Source organism: Vombatus ursinus, unplaced genomic scaffold (assembly GCF_900497805.2).
Source record: "Vombatus ursinus unplaced genomic scaffold, bare-nosed wombat genome assembly UNPS02013666.1, whole genome shotgun sequence".
NCBI lineage: Eukaryota > Metazoa > Chordata > Mammalia > Diprotodontia > Vombatidae > Vombatus > Vombatus ursinus.
The window spans coordinates 995-13668 of NW_020953444.1; the positions used below are offsets into that span (position 1 = coordinate 995).

General features: G+C 38.1%; 1 protein-coding gene across 1 annotated transcript; it reads left to right on the forward strand.

Annotated features, from left to right (window-relative positions):
- The first annotated feature begins 483 nt into the window (after nt 1-483).
- Nucleotides 484-11254, forward strand: LOC114040577 (coiled-coil domain-containing protein 170-like). The gene is made up of 2 exons (XM_027858684.1): nt 484-797; nt 10755-11254. The coding sequence occupies exons 1-2, from the start codon at nt 642-644 to the stop codon at nt 10965-10967; spliced, it is 369 nt and encodes a 122-aa protein (XP_027714485.1). The 5' UTR covers nt 484-641; the 3' UTR covers nt 10968-11254.
- Nucleotides 11255-12674: the final 1420 nt, after the last annotated feature.

A 12674-nucleotide genomic window follows, 5' to 3' on the forward strand; every position in this document is an offset into this window, starting at 1 on the left:
GGGGTATGACATAATTGGACCTGAATTTTAGGAAAATCACTTTAGTTGTTGAATGGAGGATAGATTGAAGTGGGAAGAGACTTAAGGCAGACAGGTTGCTGCAACAGTCCAAGTATGAAATGATGGGGCACTTTGCCAGGATGATGGCAGTATCAGAGGAGGGAAGAGGGTCTATTCAAGAAATGTTGCAAAGGTGAAATTGACAGACTTTGGCAACAGCTTGGATTTGGGGAGGTGAGAGATAATGAGGAATCCAGTATAAACACACCATTGGCTGAATGATGTTACATCTCGGTTTTTGCTTTACAATGGCATTTAGACATAATATATTAAGAGAGTTAATAAGAAATGACATTTATGTTCAGGGCAGTTTTATGTCGGGGTATGCATCTAAAATATTATCCAATCTTTATTTTCTGCCTTGTCTTTCTCATTCAAAGACATTATTTTCTACCCTACTCCCCTTTATCTTTCTTTAGGACTTGACCAGTGCTGTAGAAGCAAAACAGAGTTTTGAGAGGGAAATTAAGATCTTACAAGAAAGACTAGCTATTGGTCAGAGAGCCTGGGATTCCACTAAGAAGGAGCTGAGTTGTCTGAAGAAAAATTTCTGTGAAACAGAGGAGAGTTTGAAAAACAGCATGGAGGAAACAAAGACCTCTCAGAACCGTTTCTGTTTATTCATGGAGCAAATTGCCGACCTTCTAAGTAGAAACTCAGTGATGGTTAAGCCTTCAAAGGAAGATGTGTTGGACAGAATACAGGAAATGAGCGAACAAGAAGAAAACAGGAAACAAGTAAGTGTTGTTTCTACTTAGTATTCTTTATTATCATTTAATAAAGCTTCACTAATTTGGACTAGTTGGGGTGGGATTGGAGAAAGAATGAGCAAAGACTAGCCCTAATTGGTAAAAAAAAAAAATCTAGTTTGGGAAGATGTTTAAATATGTAACTTTGCTCCTTTCAAATATATCTGGGAGCTTAAACTAGGACAGCATCAAATAATATATTCTTTATCAGGTTCATTTAATGCATTGGAGAAGAATGTTTTGCAATGACCACATCAATGATATATAGATATATACCATTTCAGAATGTTTCAAAAAAGCTTAAAGGCCTTTGAAAATTATTTTTGCATATTTTTGCATGTTTTTGTTTTTGCATATTTTAACAATAACTATTTATTAATTGAGGACAGATAGACATTCATTCCAGGTAAAATGCTTTTTCCTCAGGGTTCCCCGGGCACATCTGATTTTATTTTGTGACCAGCTTTTGTCTAGGTATCTTTAGTTCCTTTGCCAGCATCAAACTAAGAAGGCATGGGACATAATACAATTTTGTTATGTACCGTAGAATCCAAAGTAAATACATACCAAAATTTGTAGAAAGTCAAGCAAATTCTTTCTTCTGTTGAGTCCCACCTTCCCCTGCAATCTAATGTGGTTAATCTAGCCTTAGCACTACTTTGGGTTTGCCGCTCTTCTAAGGAATGGATTTCTGAGGTGTAAATGTTCATATTGAAAATTTAACATCTGGTTCTCAATACCCCTGAAGAGTGTTTATATTTAGAGTATCCCCAGCACTTAACAGAGTACTTTGCACATAGGAAGCGTTTAATTGCTTTTTCATTCATTCATTCATTCATTCCACTACTCTGGATACTATACTTCTCTTAATACCACTTAAGTTTGTGTTAGTTTTTTTTTTTGAGTTGCCATATTGTATTGACTCACTTCAAGCTTAAAGTACACTAAAACCCCTAGATCTTTTCAAATAAGCTTTGTCTGTGATGAATATTCACCTTCCTGTACTAGAGCAGTTGATTCTTTGGACCCAAATGTTGGATTTTACAATAATCCTTATTAAATTTTATCTAGATTTAGCCCATTGTTCCAGTCTGAGTTACATTTGTATGCAGATTTTGTCATTCAGTATAACAGTTCTCAAACTTTTTAGTCTCAAGACTCCTTTAAACTCTTTTTCTTTTAAATAGTATTAGTATATGTATTAGTAAGACTCTCTTAAACTCATAAAACTCTCTTCTCTACCAAAGAGCTTTTGTTTATTAGGGTATATCGATTTGCTGTATTAGAGATTAAGTATCTTAGTATTATTATGAAAATAGTTTTGACCTTGGTGATCCCATGAAAGGGTCTTGGAGACCCCCAGGGATCCCTGGACGGTACCCTGAGAACTGCTGATCTAATATATTAACCACTTCTACAAGCTTTACAACATCCACAAATTTCATAAACATAAAATTTCTGCCTTCATCCAAGTCCTTGATAAAAATGTTAAGAGGAATTTGGCTGGCACTCTTGAGAACTGGTGGCACTCTATTAGGCATTTCATTCCAAATTCAACTGAAGAAACATTTACCAAGTTTCTACTGTATTTAATGCCTACTATAGTAGGTTCTGGGCATTGAAAGACAAAAATAAAACAGTACCTTCGAAGAGCTTACGTTTAACTTGGAAGATGAGACACACAAAAGTCAGCAACTACAGGGTAATTTGAAGAGGGTGAGAGCAAGTAACAACTTGGAAAAGAAATGTGATCAAGGACATGAGTGGAGGGTTTGGCCTTGGGAAAGAGAAGCACCTCTTTTTCCTTAGAGGTTAGGGCCAAGGCAGTGAGGATAGATGAAGACCTAGAGGAGTTTTGATTGCAGAGAAGAAAAGGAGATCATGATGGATGATCTCAATTATGTCATCTGCTAAGAAAGGAGAAGGGTGGCACAGAGGACTTAAGAACAGAAGAGTGTTCCTCTTCTCCCTGACCTTCCTCAAGTTTGCCACCCAAGGTTCTGGAGGTCTTCCTCACTTTCTTCTAACATCACAAGGTTACCTTTGGAGCAGTTGGGTTGTTACTTGTCATCTCTTGCTCTTGACTATCTTTTTTTCTTGCCTTTATATTCTTTGGTGATGTTCTTTACTACTGTTTTTTGGAGTTCCTGACTGGTCAGACCTATGATGTGCCTCTCCATTGTCCTCTGTAGGCTAATCCTCCTTAGAAAGGTATTTGGAACCAGTACGGCTCCATATCTCAACGCCATATGTCAAAATCAATAAAATGTTAAGATTGAAAGATGGATCTTTGTTTTCATGGTAAGCATGAGGTCAATGAAAGAGCTTTGCAATTTTCTGAAGGAAATCTGCCCACTCTTCTCCTCCCTTCCAACTCTGGACCCAGCTTATTGTCCCTTTATGGTGCCTGTTCCAGATGTACACACTGTTGGATAAGCTCTATGGGATAGCCATCTCAGTGTGTATTGAAATCTGAGCAGTAGACATTTACAGGATTGTAAGATCATAGATTTAGAGCTAGAAGGGACTGGTCAGGCCATTCCCCTAATTTTACAGATGAGGAAACAGCTTGAAGGAGGTCACATAGCTAGTAAGCTTCTGAGGTGGGATGTGAACTCAGTTCTCCCTGATTCCAAGTCCAGCACTCTACCTGCTGTATAACCTAGCCACATCTTCATCCACTTTGTCTTTCTTATGTGGATGGACAGAGCAAACTCCTTTGAATAATTACAGATATATTCCAGGAGGCTCTGAAACATCCTGGGGCTTGCTGTAATCAGTTCAATTTAATCTACAAACAGGAGTATCTGGAGGACTTCATCAGGCACAGGGAATCCCTTCTTGACCTGGATTCTATGCTGGATTTTCTCCAGCAGTGTCAAATATTTTTGGCAAGCATATATCTCCCTGTTTTATGCCTTTCCTGATGTTTATCATCAGAAAGGCATTGAATAGCATTATATCTTTCATTATATCTTCTAAGGAATCCTGAAAAATCTTGATATGTGGATGGGAGACACTGAAGGGAGTATTTTGTTCTGCTGAATCAAATACTTTTTTTGCTTTTTTTTTCCTCTTCTTTTTTGTAATTCATAAATAATAAGCACAACAGGATCTCATAGACCCCTATAACTTTCAATTAACTATGAGATTTTAAAGATATGACCAATGTTGTATATGATTTTCAAAAGCCTATTTATTTCTCTTCTAATACTTTAATTAAGGATGCTCTTAATCTGTGTGTGAGTCTTATCAAGATTTTGTTATATACTTGTTATATAACACTTGTATTATATTATTATATATTATATGTAATATTATATATGGTGTAACTTGTTATGTAATACTTGAATTGTTTCTTTCTGGCTGCTTGCAATATTTTCTCCTTGACCTGGAATCTCTTGAATTTGGCTACAATATTCCTAGGAATTTTCCTTTGGGGATCTCTTTCAGGAGGTGATTGGTAGAATCCTTCAATTTCTATTTTAACCTCTGGTTCTAGAATATCAGGGCAATTTTCCTTGATAATTTCTTGAAAGATGATGTCTAGACTCTTTTTTTGGTCATGGTTTTCAGATAGTCCAATAATTTTTAAATTATCTTTCCTGGATCTATTTTCCAGGTCAGTTATTTTTCCGATGAGATATTTTACATTGTCTTTTTGTTTTCATTCTTTTGGTTTTGTTTTACAATGTCTTGATTTCTCATAGTCACTAGCTTCCATTTGTTCCATTCTAATTTTTAAGGAAGTATTTTCTTCAGTGAGTGTTTGGACTTCCTTTTCCATTTGGCTAATTCTGTTTTTTTAAGGCATTCTCTTCATTGGCTTTTTGGACCTTTTTTTGCCATTTGGCTTAGGCTATTTTTAGGGTGTTATTTTCTTCAGTATTTTTTTTGGGTCTTCTTTAGCAAGCTGTTGACTTGCTTTTCATGATTTTCTTGCATCACTCTCATTTCTCTTCCCAGTTTTTCCCCTACTTCTCTTACTTGCTTCTCAAAATCCTTTTTGAGTTCTTCCATGGCCTGGGACTGACTCATATTTTTCTTGGAGGCTTTGAACGTAGGAGCTTTGACCTTGTTGTTTTCTTCTGGTTATATGTTTTGATCTTCTTTGTCACCAAAGAAAGATTGTATCATCTGACTTTTTTTTTCTCAGTTTGCTCATGTTCCCAGCCAATTACTCGAGTTTTAAACTCTTTAAACTGCTTCCAGTGTGGAGAATGTACTGCCCCAAGCTTCAGGAGTTTTATGCAGCTGTTTTCAAAGATACTTCTAGGGACCTGTAAATTTTCAGTTCTTCCAAGGTGGTACAATCAAGAGTGAGTTGTTTATTCCTTTCCTGGCCTGTGCTCTGGTCTGTGAGTGACCACAAGCACTCTTTTCTGCCTTGGAACTGTGAGGGGGATTCCCTCTTCACTATCGCTACAAGCTACACCATGCCAGTGCTCTTTCTTGCCCCAGGATCGCCACCCAGAACTGTGACCCAGATCCAAGCACGGGCAAAGCAAGAGAATCCTGCCTCAGCACCAGCAAAGAAATCCCTGCAATCCCCCTCTGACCAGCCACCTGATTTTCCCCTCAGTCTGTGGGCTGAAGGCTCTGGAAGCAGCCGCCGCCTTGGGGCTGTGCTGGGACTAGGACTGGGACTGAGGTTCTCTCTCACCGTGGTCACAGACTTTTCCTATTGACCTTCTAAGTTGTCTTCGGCATTTGTGAGTTGAGAAGTCTGGAAACTGCCACAGCTGCCCATGATTCAGTCCTCTGAAGCCTGCTCCAGGTTCACAGAGGCCTGGTCTTTCTTTGCCTAAGCACCCACGCTGAACTGCGCTCCTCTCCCAGCCCAGTGTGGTAGACCTTTCCAATCAACCATTCAGGTTGTCTTGGGCTGGAAATTTGTTTCACTCTGTCTCTTTGTGGGTTCTGTTGCTCTAGAATTTGTTTAGGGCCATTTTTTTTTGCAGGTATTTGGAGGGCTTTGGGGGAGAGCTCGAGCAAGTCATTGCTTTTATTCTGCCATCTTGGCTCTGTGGAAGTTATTTTTAAGAAAGGCTTATGCTAATAACTTAACCTTTCTTTTTAAAATATATCTTAATTGTGAAAGATGATTTAATTCTTTTCCTTAAGTGGAAGTGAATGGCCTTCAATAGCTAATGGCTTGTTCCTACATCCCTGTTATTGTTTCCCTTCCCTATTTCCCTCCAAATGCTTTGCCTGAAACTCTTTTAATTGTAGCATGTGAAACAACATAAAATTGTCAGCATGATATATTTGTTTATTTTCTAAAGCAAATGATGTAAATTGGTTAAGCTGGTTCTGCCCTCTCTACCCCCATAAAAATGAGAATGACTCAGTCTTTTTTGTGCCTTTATCTGACTTTCCTACCCAGTAATCTTTTTCAATAGCTCCTTTTCCTTTCTAAAAACCAAAATCAAGCATATAGTTGCTGCTGTCTTGTGTGACTCATGCTTAGGCAACATTGGAAGAAAATAGGTCTCCCATATTGTTTTAAAAGTATTTCTGGAAAATTGGTACTTTTACAACTCGATAAATCTGTTTGTGGAAGAGGCAATGTGCTGACTGCCAGCTGATGTGGCAAAACATACTGTAAATAGTTGAGTAATACCAGTTTGAAGGCCGAAAGGCAGTCAGACTTGGCTTGGCGAAATCAACTTAGGTGTGTTTCCATTTGCAGAACATTGCCTTTTATTTATCCTTTGCAGCATACTAGTCATCCTTCATACTCTCCTACCTTAAGAATTCATGGTAGAACCTAGGAGATCTTCACTTTTCCTATAAATTAGTTCTGTGTATTCATTATGTTTCTGCCCATAGCAAATTTTCTTTTCTTTTCCATTTTAAAAGTTATTTTCTCATAATAATCACTGCTAGGTTGCCACGAATTTGAATTGGGTCCCGGGCGTTATTTAACCTTGAAAGTTCAGGACACCTGTAGCAGATGTTTTTGAAATTATGGCTTCTTGTACAATGAGACACGAGATGTTAAGTTGCAAGACCTTCAGAAATGAGTGTAGATTATCTAGAGAAAATATTTCCTTCCTTTTTGGTTGTTTTTTTTAAAATAACTAATCAACCAGGCTGAAAATGGTTTATGCTATTGAGAAACCATGGATAATTATTTCTTTGTCATCTCTGATGTTAAAAACAAATCTATAAAACTTGCATTGGATAGTGTTTTAATGGAGTTGTTTTCATGAAGTTACTTTGTTCTTTCCCATTGAATGATGAATGGGTGGGTCTGAATTCTACCCCTAGTTTCTTCTTTTTTTAAAGTTTTATTGATTACTTTTATGTCTATACCATAGTGATTTCCCAACATAACTCTGCCCATCTCTACTTTGACCCCTCACTTGTAGTAATGGAAATAGTTGACAGCATCACCTTGCTTGACCTGAGGTGGGAACATGCATGCTTTCCAATTTTTCGCCACTCTGCTCATGTCCCTGAATGACTGCCAAAGTGCCTCAAGTATTAATTTTGGGGTTACCAATAAAGGTTAGTGAGTAGGCAAGTTTGCAAATATGGAATCTGTGAATAATGAGGATTGATTGTAAGTCTACTATATGGGAGAAAGGTCAGGGCTAGCTATGTAGATTTGGTAGCCATCGCATAGTAGAAATAGGTAAATACTGGGAAGTATTTAACAATCAGCTCTCTAAAAAAAGTATACATGACACATTTAACTTTAATCTTATTCCACAGTATCAACATTTTCATCACTTTTTATTGTTGACAATCAATAAAGCAATAAATCAAGCCCTGATTTGCAGTATTTGCTCATTTCTGAGTAAAAATGCTCGTATTGAAAGTTTAACAATTGACTCTCTCAACCCAATTGGAGCTGGCTCTAGTACAATTTCTTCAGCCTTCTTTTCAGTTCCTAAATAAATTAACTCCAATGCTGTAATGGCCTAGCCTAACTAGCAGTCATGTGGGAAGGTATTTACAGATAGGGAGAGGGACTGGGCTTGATTTCATCGTTTGGTAGCAGAGGTATCTAACATGTGATCCACTCCTTGAGTGGAGCCTAACAGATTAAAATGTAATTGAGAAATATTTAACAAAATAAAATTAAAATACAATAGAATACAGAGAATGTGTTCTATGTGGTTTCTAAATTAATAGGAGGTTGGCAGGGATGTTTATGTATAGTTTACTGGCTCTGTTTCTTTTTGAGTTTCTTTTTGAGTTTGATACTGCTGTTCTACAGAATGTCTTAATTAAAAAAAAATAAACTCTCTACCATTGAATTCAGTCTACACCTTCTCTGCAGGTTAAAGTCTTAGATTTACCTAGAGCATTGAGATATTAAGTGACTTGCTTAGGGTCACACAAGTATGTGTCAGAGGAAGAAACTGGACCCAGGTCTTGTTGGCTTCAGAGTTAGCTTCCTATCCCCTATGCTATGCCATGTGAAATTACTTACGGTACGCTAGAAAAAACTCCTGGCATTTATTGTTTTCATTCCTTACATTTTCTTTCTTTAATATTTAAAGGCTGAGCATTGTTTATATAATAACATTTTCCCAAAGGAGTTCTGGATTCCTTTTCTGGACTTGTCATTGAATCAAATGAATATGTAGGAGAAAAATGAAGCACTCTATTTCTAATGTGCAAAATAAAGATGAATATTCATTGAGTGCCTATATAAATATATAGTGCAATGTTAGGCACTGTGGGGAGATACAGGGAAACCTAAGACGTGATTTATGGGAGAGCTTTCTGCTGCTAGGCAAAGCATATAGAGAAAAAGGTAAGCATCAAAGGAAGCTTTACTTCTGGAGTGAACTAAATTATTTTAAATTAGTAAATTTAAAAATGAGTAAGATTTAAACAGATTAAATTAAAATTGTTTAAGAGTTATTGCTAGAAGAGCTGATGTTCTTACTAGAAATTGCAGGATGCCCAGAAGCTTCTGAGTAGCATACATGAAGATGACAGAAAATAGATCATTTGTCTTTGGGGAAACCCCTAATTACCTTTAATGAAACTCTTTAACAAGACCACAAGAAGACCATTAGGTTGGCCTTAAAACCTGATTTTCTTTCTGTAAACCTCAAATGGCAGGGCTCACTGTGTGGGAGAGAATCTCATCTCCTTTTCTTAGAGTTCTAGTGGAGAGTTTCTGTTTCCTGTTCTTACTGTGTTCACTTTGGTCTCTCTCTTCCAAAGTTGTAATTATGTTGAGGTGTGAACTCTTTTTTTGGGGAGTGGGGGTGAGGAAGAGGGAGGATGAACAGAAGTGGATTTATTTCTCTTATGTTATGGTCTCCCACAAAGCGTGACTTGCAGGTGAACCTGGGTCTGTCCATCATTCTTCCTGCCAAGAGCAACAGCAACATGACCTCCTTCAGTGAACTTTACTGGGAGCCTGCATGCACGTGAAAGACGTCTGCAAGTGCTTCAACACTTCAACTTTAAGGGTCCATGATTTCATTTATCTGTGTACCACCTCCACTGATGCCGGATTATAACCCTTTTACACCTTGGTCAGCTTTTTGCTGAGTTGCTGTGAGAAAAACAGTTTATTACCTAGAAGCAGGCTGGGTCTGGAGTCTGGAAGATCTGAGTTCAAATATAGCCTTGGATACTAATGAGCTGTGTGACTTTGGGCAAGTCACTTACCCTCTCTGTCTGCCTGAGTTTCCTCAACTATAAATTGAGGATAATAATAGCCCAGACCTCCCAGGATTGTTGTGAGGATCAAATGAGATAATATTTGTAAAGCACTTAGCACAGTGCCTGGCACACAGTAGGTACTTCATAAATGCTTATTTCCTTCCTTTCAGCCAACCCTTTCGTGATGAGCATCTTTCAGCTTATCTAATTGGGTCCTAGGATGACAGATCTCGAATCAATCACCAGGTCTAGATTTGAAGTTTTTCCTTTACCGGGGGAATGATTACAATGAGACCTGTCAGAGCCTGGGCTCTTCTAGCATAGCCTTTGGAGCCAGAGGACCTGGGTGTGAATTCTATGATCTTGGGCAAGTCATACCTTAGTTTCCTCATCTGTAAAATAAGAGGCTTTTGTTAGACCACAGATGTAGGACTTGAAGGATCATTAGAGGCCAGACAGTTCAAACCCCTCATTTTCTAGATGAGGAAACATAGGCTCAGAGAGATTTAGTAACTTGTGCAAAGTCAAACAGGTAGTAAAAAATCAAGGGCAGGATTTGAATTCAGGTCCGCTGACTCCAGAGCTGGTGAACTTTCCATCATATTGCATTCTCTCTTGATCTTTAAGATCCCACACAGTTCTACATCTTGTGATTCTTTGAGAACACAGGGTTATCTCCATACCAACAGCACTTACCATGGTGGTGCTAGATGTAGTACGGACACCCGATTGATCAGCTTTAGCTCCTGTAGCTCAGAATTCCTAAACTCAAGTGATCCGTCAGCCTCAGCCTCTCTTAGTGGAAGGCATTATAGGGATGGATCTGATTCATTGGTTACTGGCTGTGTGACCCTGGTCAAGTCACTTAACTGACTCAGTGTCTCAGGCCAAATGTCAGGCTATATTAGATAATGTAGGGGGTGGCTAGGGGGCACAGTGGGTAGAGCACTGGCCCTGGAGTCAGGAGGACCTGAGTTCAAATCTGGCCTCAGACACTTGACACTTACTAGCTGTGTGACCCTGGGCAAGTCCCTTAACCCCATTGCCTAGCCCCCCCAAAATAATGTAAATAGATTTTGTTAGATAGTGAAAATAGAGTTTGTCTCTGCACCAGAGGTAAATATGATTAGTGTTTTGTTTTAGATTTTGTATGGCAATTTTTTTTCCTCTAAAGAAATCAAGTGATTTGAATCTGTAAGGTGATAATATAAATATGTTTGCTGGAGTGAATTAGCGCTCATTTTTTTTTTTTAACACTTTCTTTCATTTCAAATGAAGCTCAGTCCTGTTCTGTTTCTTTCTTTCCAGATGGTTTCTCAGCTTGAAGCTCAGATAGCTAAACTGACTGAGCAATTGGAGAATGAGAATGGACTTCACCAGAAAGCTCTGCAAAGGGCCCAGAAAGCTGAAAAGCATTTTGAAGATCTTCAGGGTCAATTGACACACCTGGAGGGAGAGCTGGTGTCTGGAGATGTTCTGCTAGACAGTTTGAGTCTTGAGAAACAAAAAGTAATAATCTAAGGGTATTTCACTTAATGGAAACATCTGTTATAAGATAAAAATGTGTCTGAAAAATCATTCAACATATACTGTACTTAGAGATTGAGTCCTAAATCCTAGTTCACCCCAGAATCTCAAGTAGCAGGTGGCATGGTTGGAGAATGGGGCAGTTCTGGGTTTTCAGGACTCCTTGGACTGTAATAAAGTTGGCTCTTAAGTTCGAGTAAAAAATTGAGCAAGAAAAAGATTGCTCTTGAATTTTGTCTTGTAGAAGCAGGAAACTTCACCTCTAGGTGGTTATTTTACTTCTGAAAGGTCAAATAAATTATTATAAAGTATACTGTTATTGTTGAATTAAATGAAAAAGAAACAGCATTGCAGAATTTTCTTCCGGATTGCTGGGTTAGGTCAAGAGAAGATTCAGTTGGACAGGTCAGGGGGTGATGGAATAGGGGTGGAGGGGAGATTCCACAGGGCTTTGAGATTTGATCATAGTTTTGTAGTTAGGTCAACCCCATCATTTTACAGGTAGGGAAACAGGTAGGTTTTGGTGGGAAATGACTCGCTCAAGGTCACTCAGATTATAAGAAGCAAAGCTGAGATTTTAACCCAGGCTCTTTTGACTGTACCAGGCTGTCTTTACAGTGATGCTTTGGAAGGGGCAGAAATGGAAAGCACATTGCTAATCTTCTCTTCTACATTTGAAGCTCGCATTATGAAACATTGAACAATCAGTACATAGAATGATTTCTGAATTTCTGCACAACTAGTACAGTTAGTCAGCTACTAGGTAAAGAATAACTTTACCACATCCACTCTCTCTGGATATCTGAGAGCAAAACAGATGTCACAGAGACTGACAGGATCAAAGTAGCAACCAGTTTTACATCCTTGTTCCATTCCCACCATAACCTCTCTGAGGTTGTTCTTTTAGCAGAATCTTATTCTCCTCTTTCTCATCTTTTTCATCTTTTTCAGGCTACAAGAAAAGCAGTGTCACCCTAAGATTTTAGTCATATGTCTTGAAGAATACTCTTACGAGTGGTAAACATTTAGCCACTCTGCCGAATTTCCATTCAGCATCTGAGGAGATGGGTAGCTGGGTGGTGCAGTGGATAGAGTGTTGGGCCTAGAGTTAGGAAGACTCATCTTCCTGAATTCAAATCTAGCCTCAGACTGTTAGTAGCTGTGTAACCCTGGGCAAGTCACTTCACCCTGTTTCCTCATCGGTAAAATGACCTGGAGAAGGAAATGGCAAACCACTCTAATACCTTTGCCAAGAAAACTCTAAATGGGCTCGCAAAGAGTCAGACACAACCAAAAACTTCTGAACAATAGCATCTGAGGAGATATGTTGTTGGTGCCTTCCTGAACTTGCTGGAGAGAAATGGATTCAGTGCTTAACGGGATAAAGTGGTCTACATAGGTTTATCCTGCAATTTTAGTAAAGTTATCAGTTATTTCAATTAGATTTTTTAAAGTTGATTTTCTGTGGTTCTCTAAGTATAATATATCATTTGCAGAAAGTAATAATTGTATTTTTTCTTTGCCTATTGTTATTCTTGCAATTTTTTGGTAGTCTTATTACTATATATGTATAATATATAAAATATTTATATATATAGCAATATAGTTTTATATATAGCAGTTCTATATATGTATGTATATATATGTAATTGCATTTATGTTATTGTTGTTCAGTCATGTCTGACTCTTTGTGAGCCCATT

Coding starts and splice junctions, on each gene's coding strand:
- LOC114040577 (XM_027858684.1), top strand. CDS start 642: ATGGAGGAAACAAAGACCTCTCAGAACCGTTTCTGTTTATTCATGGAG. Junction 798..10,754: donor AAGAAGAAAACAGGAAACAA/GTAAGTGTTGTT, acceptor CTTTCTTTCCAG/ATGGTTTCTCAGCTTGAAGC.